This window comes from Ornithodoros turicata, chromosome 9, assembly GCF_037126465.1.
Source record: "Ornithodoros turicata isolate Travis chromosome 9, ASM3712646v1, whole genome shotgun sequence".
Classification (NCBI taxonomy): Eukaryota; Metazoa; Arthropoda; class Arachnida; order Ixodida; family Argasidae; genus Ornithodoros; species Ornithodoros turicata.
This window is the reverse complement of record NC_088209.1, coordinates 34,852,413-34,875,366: the sequence shown is the minus strand read 5'-3', so window position 1 is coordinate 34,875,366 and position 22,954 is coordinate 34,852,413. Positions and strand designations below refer to the sequence as shown.

The following is a 22,954-nucleotide window of genomic DNA, read 5'->3' as shown; positions in this document are numbered from 1 at the left end:
TGAAACGGCCGTCATGCGTCATGTAAACACATACATCATGTGAAGCAATAGAGCTTCGGCTTATTTTCTCTGGATATGCATACAGAACTGTGCAAAATAGTGCGCACGATGTTTGTACAAGCTTAATGACATGCAGACAAGACAAGTAAATGTCTGTATATAAAAGGGGCGCTTATTAAGCGTTAAAGTCGCCGTAGAAAGTGTTAAGGGAAATTTACAAGGATGTCGACGTTGCGGTGAAAGCTCCACCCTACTTCAGCAACAACGTCGATATCTTTGTAAACTTCCCTTGACACTTTTTAATTAAGTATTTTAACACTTAGTAGACATCCATTTTAATTAATACCTCTAATTCCGCTGTCCACGTCAGGCTTATTTTGTACATATATGACTTCGTGCCCATCTCTTCACGTAGATGTAATAATAATGAATAAGTGAGGGCCTGTTCCGACATATAGCGATTCCCTATATAGCCCTAGAAAATAGCGCCATATTTTCTCCCTCTCAGTGCTGCAAACCGCTAAAAAATAGCGCTTGCCGGAATTGAGCTCATGCCAACTTTTTCGGCTCTAATAATAGCACTAGATTCGTGTTGGCCAATGACGAACTTCATCAGCGATGACGTCGCGGAAGTCGTGGAGTTGTTTTGCTTCCGCATTTCACGGCACGGCGATCGCGTTGGAACCGGTGAATTTGCCACCCAAAATGTCTGGTAATTTTCTGTTTAGTCAATTGATAGAGCTTGTTCGTCCGCATTCTGTTGAACTCCGGAACCGTCATGATGGGAGAGACCCGAAACGACCACCGAACTTCCGCCAGGGCCGCTTTGCAAGTGAGAACCCTCCGATGAAACTGAGCGCTGTTTTTGCGCGCTATTTTGTAACGCTATATTAGAGCGCTGCTATATGTCGGAACATGCCGTGAGTCTACAACGCGGAAGTTTACAAGATAGTAAAACGGTAGTCATTTATTAAGGAGTGTTAAAATGGGAGTGATTATTTAGTGTTCAATTTTTTAACGCTTCGTATCCTTAGCCATGTAACTAATCATTTCCCTTTCAACTTCTTTAATAAATTACTAACGTTTTGCTTTCCTGGAATCTTCTGCCAAAGACTCGATTATTCTTTACCTTGTAATATTCGTGGCTGTCTGAGCTTATTTCTTCGCATTCTATATACACATATGTACCCCTTGGCCAGGCGACAAAAGAAAGGAACGAGACAGCGACGACGCAACGCTTGACGCAACGACGCTTGCGTCGTCGCTGTCTCGTTCCTTTCTTTTGTCGCCTGGCCAAGGGATATGTACCAACCGGCCCCATACACTATGTGTCTACACATATGTAGATATAAATTAGGCCTATTGGGCTGCTGAGTTCCTCAGGATTAAGTACGGGTACATTACATTGCAAACAACGCTATTCCAAGGATGACGTATTTCTCACGATACAACCTCGTGAACATTTGAGGAAATTTCAAGTTCAGAACCGGACGAAAAATACAAATAACATCATTGTTAGATGTAGGGCTCTCGAGCTCAAATTGACCGTCACTGAGAAGGTCCTCGTCCTTAGAATATAGGCTGTTATTCACGGGCGATTCCATGAAGTGGAGAAGCCTGAGATGAGCTGCGGAATAAGTCCTCTTCTTCCGAGCCTCTTTCGTCCTCCCGTGACTCATTAACGTTTCTCCCTTTGAAACGCGGCTTTTGACATCGTTGTCTTGTGCGCTGTCTCAGTCCTTAACCAGCGCATACCCGCCACCCTATTAAGTTCGCAAGATTTATCCGTTTATAGAAGCGCTCAGAGCGGATCATTCGTTGAAGCGTATACCCTAATTCTTGTCGTACGCCACCAATTATTCCGAGAGATTCCAAAACGGTGAAGTGGAGAAGAACTGAAGACGATCATTAAATAAATCGTATCAACCTACAGCGATACGATGTTCCTTGGAGCTGGGGGATGCATTCTAGAAACACAACTTCACACAGCACAGCATGCTCCTATAGCTAACCATCACACCGTATGACGTCGCTCTCTCCCGTGATTTGCTGACAACGGGAGGCGCACGCCCTTTTATGACAGTTATTAATTGTAACAAAAAGGGTTATGCCCGCACATACACCTTTTCCCAAATCAGCAGTGATAACGGTAAGATATCAAACAACAACAACTTTGTTGCGAGATGACGAATGGGGAGTTTCATCGCCAGGGGGCGATACTCTACCCCATTGCGTGTGGAGATACGGGGAATGAAATAATGAGCCCCTTCACAATAAGGATCGAAGTCCTATGGTATCCAGAGGATACCATATCATATATGGTATAAGAGGATATAAGATATCAAACGCCAGTGAAGGTATTGCTTTGTCATAGCAGCACTGAGTTTACGATGCTGTTATGATATGCACGGTGGTCTAATGCTCGGAGCGGAAGGTTGCACTATAGTTGGCTGTCGTAGAACGGACAGCGAAAACACGAAAACGCCGCCGCCGGACGATCTCAACACCTGTTTAGAGAGGGGTTCAGAGTGTGTTTAGAGAGTGCCCTTAGAAGTCGGCCCAGGACGCACATTCCGCCCGAGCGTCAATCGTGATGTTGCAAACCATCTGTTTTTAGAGACCTATATGAGGCCGACAAGGGCGAGCTCTTTCAGAAGCAGCACCACCACCACCACCTCCACCTCCTCTGTTTTTTTAGTGTGAGCGCGTCCCGTGTTGTTTTCGCTCACAGTTGAATACAGCCTCATGCTGTTCAGATATTCTTAACAAACATAGGAGTCTAAGGACGTACCGTATGTCTAAAACCAGCAGTACAATAAAAAAAAAAATATCCCCCTCTTTCGATCTCGTACCTTAATTTCCGCAGCTCGTCAAGCTCTAAATGGCACTTGCGCTCCTGCAACCATCGACATGCACCTCGTGATGGTGTTAAGTCGTCGTGTTGATTACCGGGTCCGTGCGACTCAAAAGCGGGCGTTATTGAAAGCGACGGCGCGGAGTGAAAAAAAGAAAAAAAGAAAAGAAATTGCTCCTACGGTGTCGTTAGAGACTTTTTTCAAAGAAAGTAGTGGGTGGGACGCTGTTTGGGAAGGCTTTTGTGGATGTGACAGCTGCAAAATATACCGTCCGGAAGAAACCCTTTCGCCTTTCGTGAGAATGCGTATATGTACAAATCTTGTGTTCATAATTTGCATTCGTTGTGTTCACTTCAAGGACGTTAACTGTAACAACAAATTCGTTGAGCGCTCCGACGACGTATAGAACGTTGTTTTGCTATTCCGTGTTATCGCCGCGAAGCAACTGTGGCCATGAGCAGCGCACATGCAGTCGTGGATAGATGGAGAGAAGGACAGCAGGGAAGAGTGGGGCACAGAGGTGTGACGGCAATTACGATAGATATAAGAATAAATAAACGGCGGCGAAGTGTTTAGGCATGCGTCACAATAGAGCATACCTATTGCATTTTAGTGACCCTTTAAAGTGGTGAAACACACCTTTGAAGTGGTGCGCTTTCACAGTTTTCTCGCAATGATGCCTAACAATGTCCTTCAGAGATTAGGTTTGTCCCAACGGAGGTTGAACTTTCGTCCGTCCGTTTGTCCCGAGTGAGTCGCAGCCAATGAGAGTAACAAGCTCGGTTTCCTTTCCTGCTTTTGTAGCGGTAAATCGATAACGCGCGCAACATATGCAACGTAACTTTCCCACACATTGGTGTGTACGGTAGTAGTACTCCCCGATATCCGGAATATGTGGCGTCTACGGCATACAATTCCATAGTTGTTTCCGCCGCTGCCAGACATTATACTAACACGCATGACGTCACCGTTATGGGTGCAGTTGATGTCTGCTTTGATATTTACAACCTTGCCTTCCTGCACAGACTTCGATATTTTCGGCTATTTCTGGGAAGATCGTTATTATAGGCGCTACTGCGCGCCAAAGTACTTGCATATTGATTTCGATATTTATGAGGCCGTAGGTTACTGTTGCACCATCAACATTTCGTCGACACACGATCGGAAAACTGTTTTTGATTGGAGCAAGGGCCTTGGACCGCCGATATTTCGAACAAGGAGGCTGTTATTCAGCTGTCTTTGAGTGATTAGAAATTAGTATTTTTACTCGTACGACAGTATAGGGGGAATCTCTATCGCTTTGTGATTAAACATTTGCGGCAGTTTATAGCCAAATGAACTGGATGTGCATTGAAGGGTCACACACGCCAGTCATAGTTGTTAAAGCGATTTACCCATACAACCACCGACATCCCAAGGATATCCTGGAATGATCCCAACGTCTTGGTCCTTCATGGAAGTCCGAAGGATATGCACAAAACGTCATTAGAATTGCTAGACCGGGAAAAAACACAGCGCGAAAACGACAACCACGGGAGGAACATAAAACACACACGGGCGCTTACTCCAACTAAACTTTACTGCACTGAAGGGTGCGCAGCAACATGAAAGAAACGGGAAAGAGCAAAAAAATGAAAGGCAGGTAGATAAGAACAACCAAACCAACTTAAAAATTTTACTAGACAATCTTGTTCTTCGCCTGTTCAAGTAAGCTGTGTTTTTTCCCGGTCTAGCAATGAATTACCAACTAGCCCAACAAAGCATTTTGTTGAACTACGTCATTAGAAATGTCCCAGTGTTGTCTGATCGGGATCTCCCTAATTATGTGCCATGCCGGCTAATGCGGGGAATACGATAAGTGATCCTGAAAATGTCAGTAAGCAACAGCTGCCAGTTGTCCACACAATGTCTATTAAGTGATAGTTGGGATGCTACACGGATATCCTCTAGACGTCCAAGGATGCTACTAGGACTGTCCCCAGAATGTCCCATGTATGTCATCGGGATGATAAAAGATGTCCCTGAGATATCTTTGTCCAAGTTCAAACGTCCTGTGGACGTTGAGGAGACGTCGATGGCTTGCTGGGTAGTATCACCTTAAGTGGTTGAAGATAAGAGCAATAACACGAAGTATACGTATGATGACGATGAAATGTGGTGTCTCACCACTTCAATGTGGTCTTCCTCCTCCGCGTTACGTGGAGAGACGAGGGAATGAAGTGGAAATGGGTTAAGTATAGGTCGCAGAACAACTGAGATGTATATGCTGAGATGCTGTGTAGTATGTCTGTGATAATGCCAGAAATCATCATCATCATCGTCGTCGTCGTCATATCGTCGTACACTAACAGTGCTGCGGTTAATCGGGTTCGAAATAACTTTACACAAGGTCATGCCTTGAATTATGATTCAAGCATGACGGCATAATTAGTTGAGATGTCAGATCGGGGCGTCAAACAGAGACGTGCCTGTGTGCTCCTCGTGTGGCGAATTTCCCCATTCATCATCATTAGTTTATCTGCTTCTGTTGCCTGTGTGTTTTGTCTCTTTCTGCCTGATTATATCATATGTGACAGAAACGACGAATGTACCTGCACATCTTTCGTTCCAACAGCCCCTTTAACATGAACAGAAACACGCGCGCTCAACAAATATATAGCGACTGTCCTCTCTCGTATAGAATCAGCTCAGAGCACGAAAGCGTCTTTACATTGCTGAGAACTAATAACGAATGCATAGAAATATCTCACTTGAAGCTTCCGAGAAGCATTTCATATAGGAAAATATATGACTCGAACTCAAGCGACCGTCTTTCTTCTATTGTGCCTTCGCTCTTCAATAGCTCGATTTGTTCTTCTTGCGCGACATTTCAGAAGAAACATATTTTTCGCTGCCTTCTATGTGTCTCGTGCGCGTGTGTGTTGTGGAGCAGAGTACACACACTGAACGGGGATCAAGAGAGTAAAAGAGAACCGAGCAGAAAATGAGGAAATAATGTGTCATTGCCACGTTATGTGCAGAACACTACAGTGTCCACTGAACAGTCGGCCCTTAGAAGGTTATTGCGCTTTGCTTTTTCTGTCGCTAACCCACCTGTAGTGTTTGAGCTTCGACGTGGCCAGCGCTATGCTTTGGCTTTACTGATTTCTTCGACTGAGTGATTCTACAGAAGAGGCAGCTACGTCCGGACAACTGCTTCATGGTTAACCTTAGATCTCCCTTTATATCTGAAAAAAAAAAAAAAAAAAAAAGTATTGCATTGCGCCTTCAGCACTTGCTTTTTGTTTTTATTTTTCGAGTTCTTGTAATGTAGGGAAAAAATCAAACTGTAAATAATATGTGACATATAACTTTAGCTAATTGCGTTTTTCCAATTCGTTTATGAAATAAATAAGTAAATACAGCAAAAATCGACTCGCATATTCCTGATGTACCAGTTTCAACGTCTGGACCTCAAACCCACAAACGCGTTTTGGAGTAGCCAGTCCTGGCGGGATCGGTACTAACATCCCCATATTTTTATTTCATTTGCAATCCAATCCAATCCAATCCAATCCTGTATAGAGGGCATATCACAATTCATATCAATCGAGTCAACGAGACTCTTTCTGTATCTAGCCCTCATGAACACAAAAGGACGTCCATCTGCAGTACAGAATGATGAAAAATCAGACGAAGTTCATCATCTAAAGTGACATCCATTACTCCACAGATGCACACAAGCTATTCATACGGGGCGCGCTAAATCTGCCAGAGTGCATCTGCGACGCGCATGCGCCGCTAACGGCAACGGCTGCTCTCCCGAGCAGGCCACGTGCCCAGGGCGCGCGGCGCGAACCACAGCGGTCGCAGTTTCGCTTGAACGCCAGAGTCGCGCGCGCGTTCACCGATGATACCAGCCGGTCGCTCTTCACAACGGCAACGCGCAGTCAACCGCCCGTATCACATCTGCGGAGCCACAGCCTGTAACCTTCCTACGCTGTTCACAGGGACGAGCACTTTGACCCCCGTCTGAGCTTAAACGGAAGTGACTTCAAAATTTTTCTTTCGGACGGAAACGACGTGAAGTTGGTTGTGGTCAAGCGTTCGACGTGTTTGGCGTCGGTGAAGTGTTGACAGAGAGAGAGAAAAAAAAGTGCAGTGACGTTTTCGAGTTCAAGGTCCTCATCTGCCAGATGACATGTTGGACTTATCAGGAGGGCAGTGCGATGTGTTATCACACTTTATATCGCGATATCTCATCAATGATTGAAGCTCCGTCCGAGAGTCGATAAGGTTCGACGTAAAATCTGGACGAGTGGTTTTATAGATAGTGCAGTGTCCGCTAGAGATAGAAACCATTCATTGACAAGGCATCGCACACGGTCAGGGGACAGTGTCTTTTCCTCGCATCTCTGTGAAGGTGCATTATTTGAAGCGATTTACAAGCGTTGACAGCGTAAGTTGTCAAGCTTTGAAGACTTAGTCAAACCTCTGCTCGCTTCCCACAATGCCTGTTTTGCGTCTCGTGACGTTCGCGTACCTCCTGCGTTGATGATCTCGACTTCGCAAGTGAAATGCAGCGCCATGTCATCTAGCATGTTATACGCGACGATAGGGTTACTCCACCTGATCTGCTCCGTCCGAACATCCCGCGCCGAAGGTGAGTTTGATTGTTGCTGTTTATGGATTGTTGAAAATCATTTGCAGACGATACGTGAGTTTTCTGTGAACTATATTTCGTTTTGGTTAGGGACCGTATCATCACGTTCTGCTTTTCTATAGTACGCACGGTCATATATGTCACGACGTGAGTATGACTTAAATATGACGTGCGACTCTTTAAGCATAACTTTTCCACGCAGCAAGGTTAAACGTGTCGTGTTCATCAACCTGCGTGCAACCATTGCGCAGAATGGTTCCAGAAAACTCTTTCCCGGAACGGTATACAGCTAGCAATACTGCACCGCGGCCGTATTCCAAGACATATAGTCCAAGGCAGATCGTGTTAAGAAAGATGGTGTCACCCCGAAAAGAAGTTCAGGCCCACTTTTGTCCCCTCCTCCGTGTACGCGAGTTTGAAGGGTGTATTGCCATCAAGCAGGAGAGCTACCTGTACCGTACTGATTGCATTGCCAACTGTAGGATGGGAAAAAGCGCAATTTAGGGAAGCGTATGGCTGTTTGTGACACTTGACACAACTGCGGAAGTGCGACGGGGGGTAATGTCGGAATCTGCTCTCGCCGTTGTTTGGCCACACAAAAGTGGGCATCGTCGCACCTATAGAAAAAAGAAGAAAAAAAACAAAAAACAAAAAAGAACAGACTAGGCGTACGGCTTTCGTTTTCAACAAATCAGGTGAGAGAATAAACGATATCAGTCGCGCACGCTAGGCGGTGTAGTTGCGGTGAAGTTCTGTTTCCGGAATGTGGCAGTACTGAACAAAGTTTTCTTTTTTTTTTTTAATCGAGCAATCGGATTATAAGCTGATTGTGGAGCGAATTCGGGAAATTTCCGTGTTTACGGCGACTGCAAGGTTAGCTCGTTGGTATAGAAGTTGGACGAGAAAGGTGTGACAATGAAAAAAAATGGCTAGGAAGGTGTGTTCCGTCGAAGACAATTCAGCGGGATATTGAGCGGCCTTCTCGCATATCACTTAGTGACCCAACAGCGTGGAAACTCTTGGCTATTCTCGGCGCAATTTCAAGTTTAACATCGATAACATTGTCGATAACGGTACTGATAAGGAGACGAACAATAAAAAGTTGAGAGTTCGGTGAAAATGATTTGTCGCCCGGACAATGTATTACCGCACATAGCTGCGCCACGTAGTTGATTTCCATAGAGGAGGTACATCAGAGGGGGGAGTACCCCGGCGAGTGGACCTCATCAGGTGTCTGACATCTCCACTACCGTGCACGAAAATATACGGGACTGAGCTCGTGTTGTTGGAAGCACTATGCATATTGCTTTGAACGCCACTTCTTTTTTTTTTTTTTTTTATTGTGGCACCACTAAGTTCCCAGACGACGATGAGGCTCGCATCCAGTCATTGTTCCTTCGAATTGCTTGGTCCCTGGCCAAATTCAGCCGACCAATGCTCTGCCTTCAAAGCTCTTTTCACCTTTTTGGACACCATAGGACTTCGATCCTTATTGTGAACGATGACAGTGGCACCATAGGACTTCGATCCTTATCTGCTCGGGTAACGCACTACCCCGTATAATTGTATATTTTATTTCGTTGCACCCGCTTTGTCGAGGGCCATCAGATGGACCATCGGAGAAGAACGTAATGTGTTGAAAGCACATGCGTAACACTGAGAGGACTCACGGATTAAAATGGCGGAGTAAGTTGCGTAACAAAAGGGACTACTTCAAAATTTTATGCGAACCACGATACGTAGACATGCAGTATGAATATAAAGTTTCTGTTGTACCGTAAACATTGGACTCATCTGCCGGCGTTGCGGAGCCCTTCTCCGCCTCCTCTCCCACGCAATGTGAAATGAAAAGCTATTCTGAGAGAAGACTGAATGACTTTATAGACACAAGTTTTTAATGAAATTCTATATAATTTTAGAAAAGAGACGAAGTGCTGTCGTTAAAATAAAATTTATTGCTCTCAACTCGCACTTAAATGTATAGAATATGGGTTAGACCCCCCGTTACGAAAATGCCTTCGCGAAAGGCAGTTTCGTAACCTCGATAGTAAACTCTATCGAAGATGCGTCAAAAAGAGATTCGAAGCAATACGACGTAAGTTACAGGAACTTTGGATACGCAAAGGCGACGTATCCCAGTGCTTTTCTGGGATTGGGGGATGTTCGCACTATGTACCGGTATGCACGGTAATTCATTACGTTACAAATTACCAGGAAAAGTAATTTGCTTCTGTAACGGCACTACTGTCCAGCTGCGAGGAGAGGGGCGTCAACCACTTGGGTCGGGTCCTTCGAGGACAATGTGAATGGGTCTCTCACAGATACAAAGTTTCCAAACGCCATCCGTTTACCTACCTGTCCAATTTGCACGCTTCAGTCAGAGGTGGCTCAACACAGAGTTTATTTCTCTTATGATCAACGTTCGGGTACAACGCTCTCCGCTTGAGACGCCTGTTTCATTTTCAAACAAGCTTTCGCAACGTTCCCGTCTGCGGGGGGAAAGCGTCGACGCAACAGAGACGTCGGCCGCACGCGTTTTTGGCGTCACCCGAACTTTCTTGTGTAAACGGCCAATGCTGAGTTGGCTCTGTGCTTGGACGTGTTCAGTCTGTTTGACTAACACGCTGTCAAGGTTGCTTTACTGTTGCTGAGGGTGTTTTTAAATTATGTCGTATTTGTGTGGCGGAACAGGTTGAGCGCTGAATGACTGTTTAGTGGCCGTAAAAGATGCGTTACGTAACGGACAGGCTTTTCGTGGAAAGTAACCGGTGTTCCCCCGCTGTCGTTCTGAGTAATTAGATAAAATTAGGGTACTAATTTCTTCTAAAGTGACTGCGGCTATATGATTAGTAGCTTTTATAATTGCTCACTTACGTTGCGGCTGTCATTATTAATGAACTTTATTAATAGTTAATATGAACTCAGGTTACAGAAAGAACGGGAGAGAGAGAGAGAGAAAGAAAATGTCGGGATTGGCGGAAAATGGAATTCAATTGGAGAAACAATTATGGATGACATGTGCCCCATTTATACAGTTGGAGTGAATGACATACATATTTTGTCCACCACTCGGAGTTAGTGAGTCACACTCCAGTAGAAGAAAATGCATTTAATTCCCAATCAATAATGTGTGATGGACGTTGACAGATGACACTTGTCTTTAATAAACAGGTTGTAATTATTTTTTCTCAGTCAATAACAATAGAAAGAAGGGGGTTGAGAGCATCTGAATTTTAATGATACGAGACTTTCGTGCAGAAGCCTGCACTTCTTTAGGTTTAGTAGGCCAGGTCTCCTTCAGGTCTAGCAGACCTGAGGAAGTGCAGCCTTCTGCACCGAAAGTCTCGCATCATTAAAATTCAGATGCTCTCAACCGTCTTCATTCAGTTGTGAATCTCTATCGCCGTATACTTGCACAATGCTCTTCTACGTACTACGACGTCATTAACAATACGTAATTCTGCGAAGAAGTATCTGTCTGTTGGTCGCTGTCGCTGCCGACGTCTAGAATTTTCTTTTTCTCTCTCCCTCTCTATATCTCTGTGCGTTTAGATGTAATTTCTTGCGTGATCTACGTCACGATGAATATAAGTTGTCCCATTTTCCGATTATTGTAACAGTTGGTTGACGACCGTTTGTCGCCTGTCGCATGCGCGGAGCATTTTTCATATTTTAAATCGGCTCGTGCATTTATACTGTGCGTGTTTGCCTATGCTTCCATAAGGTATATTGTACTATAGTATGATTGCATGCACACGTGAGATGAGGGGAAACTCCAAATATTGTTTGAGTTCTAGTGGGTTCTAGTTTTTTTTTTTTCTTCTGCAGTTTCATTCAACAAAGCCAGCACTTACTATACCTCTTCGTTGTTTATCTTCATTACAGACAAAACATTTTGCAAACGTACGCATTCCTGTCGTTTCCTTGGAGAGCGTGGAGTAATATTACCGAAGCTCACGGAGAAAACCTTATTTTCCTTAACAGTGTGGCTACCCCATGCACTGTTGTTAGTTATACTGCTCCTTGGTCGCCACGTCGAGTATACTGCGAATGACATTGAGCTCCTTTATTCCCCAGCGGAAGAACGACTTTCTGCACATCCTGCACTTGACGCGTCTTGCCTCAATGTTTTTGCGGTGTTGTGGGACAGCGATGCAAAGATCTTACAACCTATATACATGCTCCAAAGGAGCACTAAAGTGCAAGAATTCCTCCTTCCAGAATAAAATAATGCCGTTACCTTAACTTCAACACAAAAGGAACGGGATGCATCGATCATCATTTATTTTCTCTCCCTCTCCTACTCAAGAAGCGCTAGAGTGCGGTCGCGGATTGGTCTCCTCAAATGATCATCAGCGGTGATTGGCGAAACCGTTTGCGAAGACCAATGAGAGCGCGCTACGCAACGTCGCGCTTCTTGAGAAGGAGAGGGAAGGCATAAATTGTGTTTTTTTTTCTATAAATCATAGATCACGAACAACGCAGAGAATCAATCCCGTTCCTTTTGTGTTGATCTTAGGGCAAGGGCAGAGTATCCGCATTTCTGCTACCTCTTTCTAAGTGTATAATGACGAGAACTTTGGTTCTTTTTGCGTTGCGCATTAATATAATAAGGGCTTAGGCAAATCCTCTTTTTCCAATCCTTGCAAGTTTCCACGTCAGCCGTCCTCCGAGATCACATAAAATAATTATCTGGCAAACTTTTAATTTGTTACTCCTTGGCTGTGACTGTAATTACGAAGAAACAGCTGCAAGACCGCGGTAAGTAACTTTCTCAAAAGAAAAAAAAAAGAAGAATGAAAGTCATTTTCAGAGATTTAACGGGACAAAGAGAAACAAAAGAAAATTGTGTCAGCTTGTTTCCCCGCTTTTCTTTTTCGTATACTCCCAGATGCGTATACGAAGAGGGGAGTCAAGTCCTGTAGATCACATAAACAAAATACAGAAGCCGACACTGAAGATTTTTGTTTAAGTTTAATTTGTACAAGCTTTCGCGTGGAGGTCCACGCTTCCTCACGTACCTCAGGTACGTACCTGAGGAAGCGTGGACCTCCACGCGAAAGCTTGTACAAATTAAACTTAAACAAAAATCTTCAGTGTCGGCTTCTGTATTTTGTTTATGTCGTATACTCCCAGTGTAATCAACCTTGACGTTGCAAAATGGCTGAATATTTTTCGCCTCGTCCCTTTTCTTGTACGGTGGGCAAGATATAAGAGGGCGCTTGTAAAAAAACCACAGAAAGTCGATAATCTCCTTCAGAGTCATTTGAACTGTAAACGTTCACAACCGCACTTCGTCCCCAGGCGTGCACGAAATAGTGATGATGGCGCAGAGAATCACCGTACCTCGCAAACTGATTGAATGATTGGATAAAGAAAAAAGAAAAAGAAAAGGTGTAGACTGTAACGTTGTTGTCGATGAGGCAATTAAACATAGGACAAACACAACACAAGCCCACAATCTTAGAAATGATGGTGGTGGTGGTGGTGGTGATGGTGGTGATGGTGGCGATGGTGAAAGGGCTTGCCGTTGTCGGCCTCACGTATATGTGCAACGTCACGACTGACGCCCTGTGGGAATGTGCGTCCTGGGCCGACTTCTAAGGGAACTGTGCCGACATATGTCGGAGAGCGTCTGAGGAAAACCCAGGAAAAATCCCAGACAGGGGAACCCCTCTTAGAAATGAACTTCACTGCATAGCATGGTCTTAGCCAACCATCATCTCGAATCATATCGTTATCTGCCCTGATTTGTTGAAAACGGGAGGCGTACGCCTTTTTTGTGACAATTATGAACAGCATAAGTGTCACAAAAAAGGATCCCGAGCTTTTGCCGACGCGTTTTTTCCGACCTCGAGCTTTTCCCCCTGCGCACATTCATCAGTATTTGCTGTATTTTCTTTGTTGTCTGCCTATATTAAATATATCGCAGATTCACAGAAATATTCACGTATTAAGTTAAAGACAGGCTAATATACATTTCTATTGTCTTTTTGTTTTTCTACGAGGGATTTGCCAATGATGTAGATACGCCCCCATGCCATAGAACTAAATAAGGTTAAGTTTGAGTTGGAATGGTCAAAAAAAAAAAAAAAAAAAAGAAAAGAAGAAGAGGGAAAGGATTCACACTTAAAGCTAGCCTTTCCCCTGACCCTATGACCCTCAACACATTTTGGTTGCGTTTCCCCGATATCTCTGTGTTCGTGTTCCACATGCCACAACATACTGTTCACATGTTGCTAAAAAAAAGAAAAAGAAAAGCAATCTGATATATGTATATATACATATATAGAATCGTTGCGCATACACTAGCTTTGCAATTCCTTGCACAGCTAAAAATTAGCCCCATTATCCATATTATAACTTAGTGTAGAACACAGAAGAATGCCGTAATACAACCGTATGTAACGGCGCAACTAGTAGCGCCGCTATGGAAATACATCACACAACTCTGTGAGTAGTGACTAATGGTTAACTACGGAGCCACCACACTCTTAAAAATGAACTTCACCGCATAGCACGCTCCTAGCCAACCATTATCTCGAATGATATCGTTACCTGCCCTGATTTGTTGAAAACGGGAGGCGTACGCCTTTTTTGTGACAATTATGAACAGCATAAGTGCCACAAAAAAGGCGTACGCCTCCCGTTTTCAACAAATCAGGGCAGATAACGATATCATTCGAGATGATTGTTGGCTAGGAGCGTGCTATGCGGTGAAACTCATTTTTACGAGTGCAGGGACAGTGCATAATTTGACTGCTTCACCCGCGAGGCCATACGCTACGCAGCTCTATCCGTATAACTGATGTCTTACATTCCTTTGCTTCGTCACTGTAGGATGCGCACGAGCGCGTATACTACATCGGCGGAGGACACCCATCGATGTGCGACGCATATACTGAATGTAGTCTCGACCTAATCATGCAGAAGCGCAACAGTTGTTGGTTCCACGAAGGGGGGAAGGGGATAGTGTTAAGGGAGGTTCTACGTGGAGAGGGTCGCAGCTACGAGGACCTGATAACCGAAGAGAAGACTAAAGGCGTGTGTTATATAATTGTTCATTTGTTTTCTGACGATAGAGCTCTGATGATGCCGATGGGTGTGATGACAATGGATGCACTGACGTGGGAATCTTCTTTGTGCACTGCTATTACACGCTGGAAGAAGGCGACGAAGAAAAAGCTCGGAAGACAAAATAGAAACAGTACAATCTTCTTTCGTTAGCGGATTACCAGACACTATTTAAAGTCACTTCACTTCTTTCGCGTATTCCGTGACTAATTTTTGCGACAATTGAGACCCCTACATATAACTTATGACTTCACACGAGCTCAATTATATTCTGAGAGCTGCGCCTGTGAGCTGCACTTTTAGATACACTCTATACCAGGCCGGTCCACTTTAGAGAATGGAGCCACTGAAAATGAGCCGAATGTAAAAGGGCTTGCCCTCAAACTATCACGTCTGTCCACGTGGAAGGTATTTGGAAGCTTCTTTTAGCATTATGAGGCATTTCTCACAAGCAGGAACATAAGCCATAAGAGACGGGGTAACGCTTCGCCATTCGCGTCTTTATAGCCTGCGTCGTTTTCTGTTCGGGATGCTTGGTGCACTGAAAAGGAATCGCTTCCTCAATGTCAACATTTCAGTTAGTCACGTCGAAAGCAGCGACCGTATATCGCCAGTTCCAGAGAGCAGCACTGTACCGCTTTCTTCAGTCACATGAATGGCAACGATAGGAAAAAAACAAGAAACAAACACTGATGGGCATTCGGCGAAAGACAGGTGATTCGCTGTGACAGATGTTACGTTTCGCAACAGATAAGGTAACTTCTCTTGTGAACGAAAGGGTGCTGCTGCCGCTTTTTCTGTCGTCGTTAGGATTATTTTTAACATGATGGTGTGCAGGGGAGCAACCAGTCCTGGCAGAGACATATGGTCTGTTCTTTCTATATTTTTGCGTGCTGGCCAGATACTATAAGGTGTCCTTGCATAGTTCGCTGTCCGCTGTAACAAGATAAATGTCTATATCTGTATTGCACAAAATACCTACGTGGCCATTGTGTGATCTGCCAAACTACCGTTGATTCATAGCGTAAAACCCCCGAGACTACAGGGAAACGCGAAGGGACAGACACAACACGTGTTCCATAGCGTCGGGGTTTTACATTATGCGTCAACTTCACCAGCTCGCTTGCTTCTTAGCCACCTTTTCACCGTTGATTGTTGCTGTTTCACTTACTCCCTGGAAAACAGAGCGAGAGAGAGAGAAAAAAAAAACTTTGTGCACGGATCTCTCCCCAAATCATCCGACTAGTTTTAAGGGGGGGGGGGGAAGTAAATCGGGAGCACTATTCCTGCGTCTATTCCCCTGAATTGCAATTACCCCCTACTTTACTCGTCTCAGTACTACTTACTTGGTCTCGAAATAGACTAACGGTCGTGGCGATGCACCTATAGTCCTCAAGAGAACAAAAGTTACTCCTTTTTTTTTTTCTTCTTCCAGTCCAAATATTTACCTCACCTGTCTGCCAACTTCGCACGTAACTTTATATATGTGCCAACCATTTGAATGAGTCAGCTTTCCCACACTAAATTCCATATCCGCCTCCAAGCCGAACAATTCACAATGCGCTTGAACCAGACCGGTCGATAAATTCAAGGTCCAGTGGGATACGCTCTCCGGCACCGACGTTTGTAGCCTGGTGCCATTTCTAAAGCGAAGCTTATCAAATCTCTTTCCGATATAGTGGAGGCCATTTCACTATTCGTTCCGAGAATGCCTATGCAGGGGGGTTTGAAAGGGGGCGCTGAAAGAGGGTTTGGGAAGAAAGGGGCTTAGATGGGGCTTCAGGAGTGCGCTCACTTTGATTAGAGATTTAGAGTCGCCTTCGCGAAACAATGAGTCAATTGCAGCTTCAGAGCGGGTCGTGCAAGTGAGTCAGCAGAATTTTCTTTTTGAACTAAATGTCTTTTTTTAGGAGTTCAAAGAAGTCCTTTGCAGTTTGAAATGGTGATCGTGGTGGATTACGAAAAAGCTCCCGGCAAAATTTTAAGTGGCTCCGTACTCGAAACAAAAAACGAAATAAATAATGGGGCGCGGTACAGCAACAAAACGAAGACCATTCCATATCTTTCCAGTTTCCCATGTCCAGGCAATCTCCCACCAATCTCTCACACGTGCACTTAGGAACGTAATGCGAGGCCTAGAGTAGCTATAAACACAATAATTGGCTTCAGTTCGCCGATGTCTGCGAGCCGTTAGAATCGTGTAGCACCGTAAACATCCGCCAGGAACACTTGTCCTTAAAACGCGACAGTAGGATGTTGAGTAGGATTGCGCTGAATCCGATAAGTGCTGTGCAGTGTGTTCTGTCGGCCTGGCGGAGGATTTTCTCCTGATCCGGCCACGCTCGCCAAACAGGATAAGCTCCGCCGAAGTGTTTGGGTGACGGCACTTCACGATCTTGTCCTCTTCTTGACGACGGACACGGACACTGTAACCGAATCCCCGTTAATGTTGGCGCCACGTGTATGACTTGAAGTGAACGGAAAACTATGCCACCTGTGGACGCTTACGTGAGCTAACAAGCTGTTTCTCATCTCTTGACGTGGGCGGAAGTTTTCAGCGCAGAACACCGTCCTGAGAACGAAGCTTCCTACATGCGTTTCCTACATAGGATTATAATCTTATACATAATATATGTATAATAATACATGGTATACATACATAGGATTATTAAGCGTATGTGTTTGTGTGTCGTCTTCCTTTCCTCTCCATGGACCAATACATGAGGTGTATGCGAATACGTTTGCGAATTTCTTTGTGAATACGTGATGATTTTTATCAGCGGCTTGGTCAAGTAGATACAGCATTGATAGCTTCAAGGTCATGCTAGAGACTAGGAGGTAGAGACGTAGGTACATGCTAAAGACTTGGTGGTAGAGAGTAACAGACATGGCGGTGGTGGAGGGATAGAAACATGCTAGAGACTAGTGGTAGGTGAGTGGATACATGTTAGGAAGTATGTGGTAGAGAGGTAGAGACATGCTAGAGACTAAGTGGTAGAGAGGTAATATATGCTAGAGACTGGGTGGTAGAGAGGTAGAGACTAGGTGGTAAAGAGATAGAGACGTGCTAAAGACTAGGTGCTAGGGAAGTAAAAACATGCTAGGTAATTGATGGCAGAGAGTGAGAGACATGCTGGAGGCTAAGGTGGTAGAGGGGTGGAGACATGCTAGAGACTAGGTGATAGAGAGGTAGAGACATGCTATAGAGACGCGTGGCAAGCGGCACCTGGAGGTGTGTGTATACCACGGTCCTCTGGCTTTGCCATTCGAGCGTCCCAAGAGTTCTGCAGCAGGCCTCTACTGTCACAGTTAATTCAGAGGAATTTCAACCGCAAGACTGCCTCAATGGCCGTCAGTGCACCCGTATGCGTGCCCGATACTACGAGAACAGAATACATTTGCGTATTCAGGCGGGCCGTTGTACAGACTCTTGCGGCATACTGACGACGATACATTGAGGCCTCGTCTGGGACAACCACGGTGATGCCGTCAGCAAAGGCCATCGGTGTAAAGCACGATATGCGACGATGTCAAAGACTACTGTGGCCACTACGAAAGCGCTGCAGCAGTGGCTCTATACCTAACACGTACGGTATCGGAGAAAGGGGGCAATCTTGGCGTACGCCCCGTTCGACCAAGAGAGGCGCTGAGATGTTACCGATAGCCGTCAACCACCACAAGACCAGTGCCAGTAGTCAATAGTAATGTTCTGGGTACCCTGTGACCACACGGATCAGCACACCATCCCCGTGTCAGGTAGCCCGAGTCGGCGGTCCCATGGCGAGCACAGAGGGCTGTCACGGTGCACTTGGATTTCCAGGATGGGTCAAAGGAACAGATAAAAACATCACAGACAGGCAACACGCGCAAGCGCACTCACAGGCATATATCCTTCCCTTTTAAAAATACCTCAATGTCGCTTGAGCCCATGAGGCGTAATACTACTGTTAGCCATCCGCTTAATAGAACTTAATTTCCCACTCACCTTGAACATGCTGAAAAAGACGGGCAGAGGTTAGCCAGAGGTAAGAGCACTCCACAAGCCCGTACAATGACTGTTCACGTCTGACGTGTGCGCGCAGTCCATCCCTCACTGCCTGGAGGCGAAACCATATTCTCGGACCACCCAAAAACTAGCCGGCACCGGCGATGTATTGGCATTAGTGTGTATCGTCAGCAAGTGGGGGAACTATACCTATGAAGGTAGAGTCCCCTTTACACTGACAGAAACCTTGTCTTACACAGTGGATAACAACACTCCCGATGGGAGATTGCTTTTTACCATACCATGTATGTAATGGCATCGGAGCGCAAGACCAGTCACACAGACAGGCATCCTTTAGCGTTTCACACGGACTAAACTAGGACTACGTAGATGCCGACTCTAGAGCACATGATCACTGCATGTCAAAAATGAATATTTGTGCTGGACGTCATCATGCAACGATCGAAGACTCGCGGAAGGTTGCGTACGTGACAACGGCACAATCTACACGGCCACCTAATAGGGAAGCACATACGCACCACCAGCATCTTGAAAGAGGACCGACGACGTCTGCTGACGCCTGGCGAAGTGCATAGCTCCCAGCACTGCTCTCTCTCTCTCTTTCTGCGAAGGGCGCGGCGAATCCCTGCTCGAACGAGGTTTAGCACTTCGACTACACTACGGGTGCGGCCACCGTGTGCTGCAATGCAGCGAGCAATCCACACCTGGTAATTAATCTCGACTGCCAAAAGAAGAAACTGTTTCCTATCACGGTGCGGGACCGAAGGCTGGAAGAGGAACTGGATGGCACTCCACCAAACCCGGGGAACGCCGAACAGGGCTCTGCGCCACAACATATGGGGCAGAATCCACACTTGGTAGTTTATCTCTACGGCTAAGAGAATGAACTGCCGTATCCCGGATTGGAACGGGGGGTTGAAGGTACGTTTGAATGGTGCTCCAGCGAATCTGTGGAACCCCATACAGCTCCTCAACTCTGTGCCACAAAACGTCGGGAACAAGACACTCATGGAAAGCGTGCTGCGCAGTTTCATGGCTAGAACAGAAAGGACATCGAGGCGAGGTGAGACCATAACGATGCAAACGATCTCTGAGCGACAGGACATCGTGCGCAAGTCTCACTGCAAACTGGCACGACGGGAGTCCAACCATCCTGCAGTAGCGTAGCGCCACGCGATCTGACGCGAAATAGATAGCTCCGGTGCACCCGTGGGTGCCGGAAGTAAGCCCAGCAGGGACACATAGAACCGCCTCACTGACCATGTAGAGAGATCAGCGTCCACGTGGCTCACGCGGAGGCGACGGACTGATGACACGTACTCTTTTAAGTGGGGACCTGTAAAGAGAGTGTATTGGCATCAAATGGAAGGCCGGCCGCAGGGGCCGGCTTCCTGTAGCAACTCAGACAGACTCGAACAACATTCTGAACGCCAACTCTCGCCCAGCGACTAAGGCTGTTTAGAGATTGCTATATGTGTCCGTTTCGCCATGCAACAGTCCATGACACTGGAAAGCCGCAAGTGGGAGAACAACACGAGGATGTGGACACCTCATAGGTTAACATAGAAGTCGCCATTGTCCACCCGGAAGAGAATGTCAGAGGTCATCCAGCGGCGGTGAAACTCAACTGCTCGAAGCACCGCTCGCTCTCTGCAAAGAACTCTGCGAATACCGCCGTTAATTAGCTGGATCACCTCCTCCACACTGCGGCTCTGCTGCGCGTGCACTCGTCGACAGCGTGTAAACTCTCATGTATTGGCATCGGAGCGGAAGACCAGCCACACATATATGTATTGGCATCATCGTGGAAGACCAGCCATATTGGCTGGCTCCCTTTAACGCAACAAACGCACTAGTCTACCAGCCACACATGCGTTTCCACTACAACACATATATATACTCTATCACGAACGTGTCAATACACAACATCAGACTACTACTAGCGCTAGCGGTACAATATCGACGGTGGTGCCAATGAACAGTCTTTCGATGACAGACCTAAAACAACATGTGTAATGGATAACTGCCCTCGTCTGCCTTGCGCTGTTTTCTTCCAGTTATGTCGTACCAACCATCCCAACTCTATATACACCATTGTCATGCGTAATGGACTTGCGCAGCTGTTTAATTCTGTTTCTTTTTTACTTTGTCTCTTTTTTTCTATAAATTCGTGTACTTTTTTTTTTCTTTATCGGACAGGGACGCTGCGCCTGGTTAAAAGGAGCGAGCAAGAACGAATATTCGCAGTGGCGATATCGCGTAGCGTTTTCGGTCATCGTCCGCATCGTCTGTCAGCAAAAAGGTCTGTCATCTGACAGCTTGTTTGCGCGTGGCTTGTTTACGGCGATGGAGAGATCGGATGGCTGGAACAGACGTAACCGATGTTGTTAATTTACGTTTTGTTCTTTTGAATAGCGCTTGTTGCTTCAAACGCGATGTTTTTGCTTCAGGAGAGCCATAATAATGCACTTGAATTAATTTAGTTGCACAGAGAAAGATTTCCGTTGGATTAAAAATTGTGAGATGTATCGTTCTTGTTTCGGAGATACAGGCAGTAACGTCAACTCGGGCTTTTTTTAATGTAAAAGAGACTCGAAAACTCTTGCTGAAATTATTCGGAATGTCTCGTTTGCTTTACACCTTTTCCTCCTCTTCTTCCCCTAGCGACACGTCGTCCGCTACATAGTATTGTATGTTGCAATTTGAAAGCTTTGCGCACTTGGCTTTGGAAAATCGTACTTCCAAGAGTTCAAGCACAAATATTGACTCGTCCCCATGTACTAATTCCTATGGTTAACATGCATGCATACGTGGGCGGAGCAACGCCACAATATAATTGGTGTTAGCGAAATGTAGGCCAGATATATTAAAGGCGCATAACATAATGGCGTGAATGTCATTATACTCAAATTATAGGCATCCCTCACATATCACATTTGGTTTACAAAGGAAGCGAACCCATAGAAGAGCGAGATAGAGGAGGCTATATGGGATGCCAGGGATCCAAGTCTTTTCTTCTCCATTCAATATTAGCGAAGGCATGCCACTGCTTACGGACCAGGGTGTTTGACTTGCAGATGTGTTGGCGTTGGAATAAATCATGGGATAGTACATACCGCGGAATATGTGACACTTGCGGTTTCATGGCGCCATGCTGATGTCACGTGGTATGCAACATCCAGAAGTGAGATGCGGGCAAGACAAAAGGTCAGGTTGTTGTCCGTATATGTGTATTCCTCGGCGAAGGGCGAGGCACGGCTGATATAGCGATGGGATATGACAGGGAAGAAAAATATGTCGATTGAGCGATGGGAACGTCGTTTGGACTGTGGGATTGTGCTAAGGACGGACACTTTCGTATCGATCTTTAGACGTACTGGTTGTCGCGAAGCCATGATTTTTGTATTTACGGTAGCGATTTTGATATTGAATGTTTCGAATGTCGTGCTGGTCAGTAGTGCCTGTTTTACTTAACGCGTAACAAAAAAAAAAAAAAAGACTGATTACTATTATTAATTGGGAGAAGATTTACATTGCGGCACGTGCCGCAGGGGAGACTGCATATAATCTCGACCACCTGGGGATCTTTAACGAGAGAGAGAGAGAGAGAGGCAATAATATGCGATATTGGACTCCTGATGACAATGCGACGTTTGACAATCGCAGAAATTGTTCGCGTCATGCAGAAGTATCTCAAGTAACCTTGGAAGAGAAGTAACCTTCCACTTCTTGTTTAACCTTTTCAGCATTGGCCTTGATATCGCACACGGAAACAAACCAGCCTGTAAGTAAATTGAAGCTCAACTGCGCACATGGAGAGAATTTACGATGTTGGTCATAACAGAAGACTCATTCCGTGGAAACGGGATCCTTTTATTGTCCATTCCTTTTGTCTTGTAATACTTGTTTACGCACGTGGCGACGACGACCATACACAGTGGCCGTCTGCCCTTTTCAAGTTTGCTGCGTCATTTATAGCTGTGAGGCGCGTAGGCGGTCGATCCGACGCCCATCCCAAGCAAACATTTGCGTGACTCAAAAACATCGTCTGTGTGCGTGTGGATGTTTCAGGGATATCAAAGAGTGCTTGGGAGGTAATGTGATAGAGTGAATTGACAGTGGCGTGGTGGTACAGAACGGCCACTTATACAGAATAAACACGTTTTGTGCTGGGTGATCGTTACAGCGTCTCGCTTGCCGGTACAGTTGATATATTTTTTTTTCCTGTCTTCTCGCACTTGAGATGTGTACCGCTGTTTACTACTGCAATGAACCTTTTTCACAACGGCCTATGCGCATGACCTTGATGCGCCGGACAGGGCTATCTCCGTCCTCACTAGATGGCGCAGTATGGGGACGACAGAAGTGGGGCCCAGT

General features: G+C 45.6%; 1 protein-coding gene across 4 annotated transcripts in view; it reads left to right on the top strand.

Moving 5' to 3' along the window:
• The first annotated feature begins 6,693 nt into the window (after positions 1 to 6,693).
• Positions 6,694 to 22,954, top strand: part of LOC135368734 (proto-oncogene tyrosine-protein kinase receptor Ret-like) — a 103,982-nt gene continuing 87,721 nt past the window's right edge. For all 4 annotated transcript variants that reach the window (XM_064602215.1, XM_064602214.1, XM_064602213.1 and 1 more), the window contains exon 1: positions 6,694 to 7,497. In XM_064602215.1, coding sequence (XP_064458285.1) covers positions 7,389 to 7,497 — 109 coding nt within the window. In that variant the 5' untranslated portion in view covers positions 6,694 to 7,388. The remainder of the gene's footprint in view (positions 7,498 to 22,954) is intronic.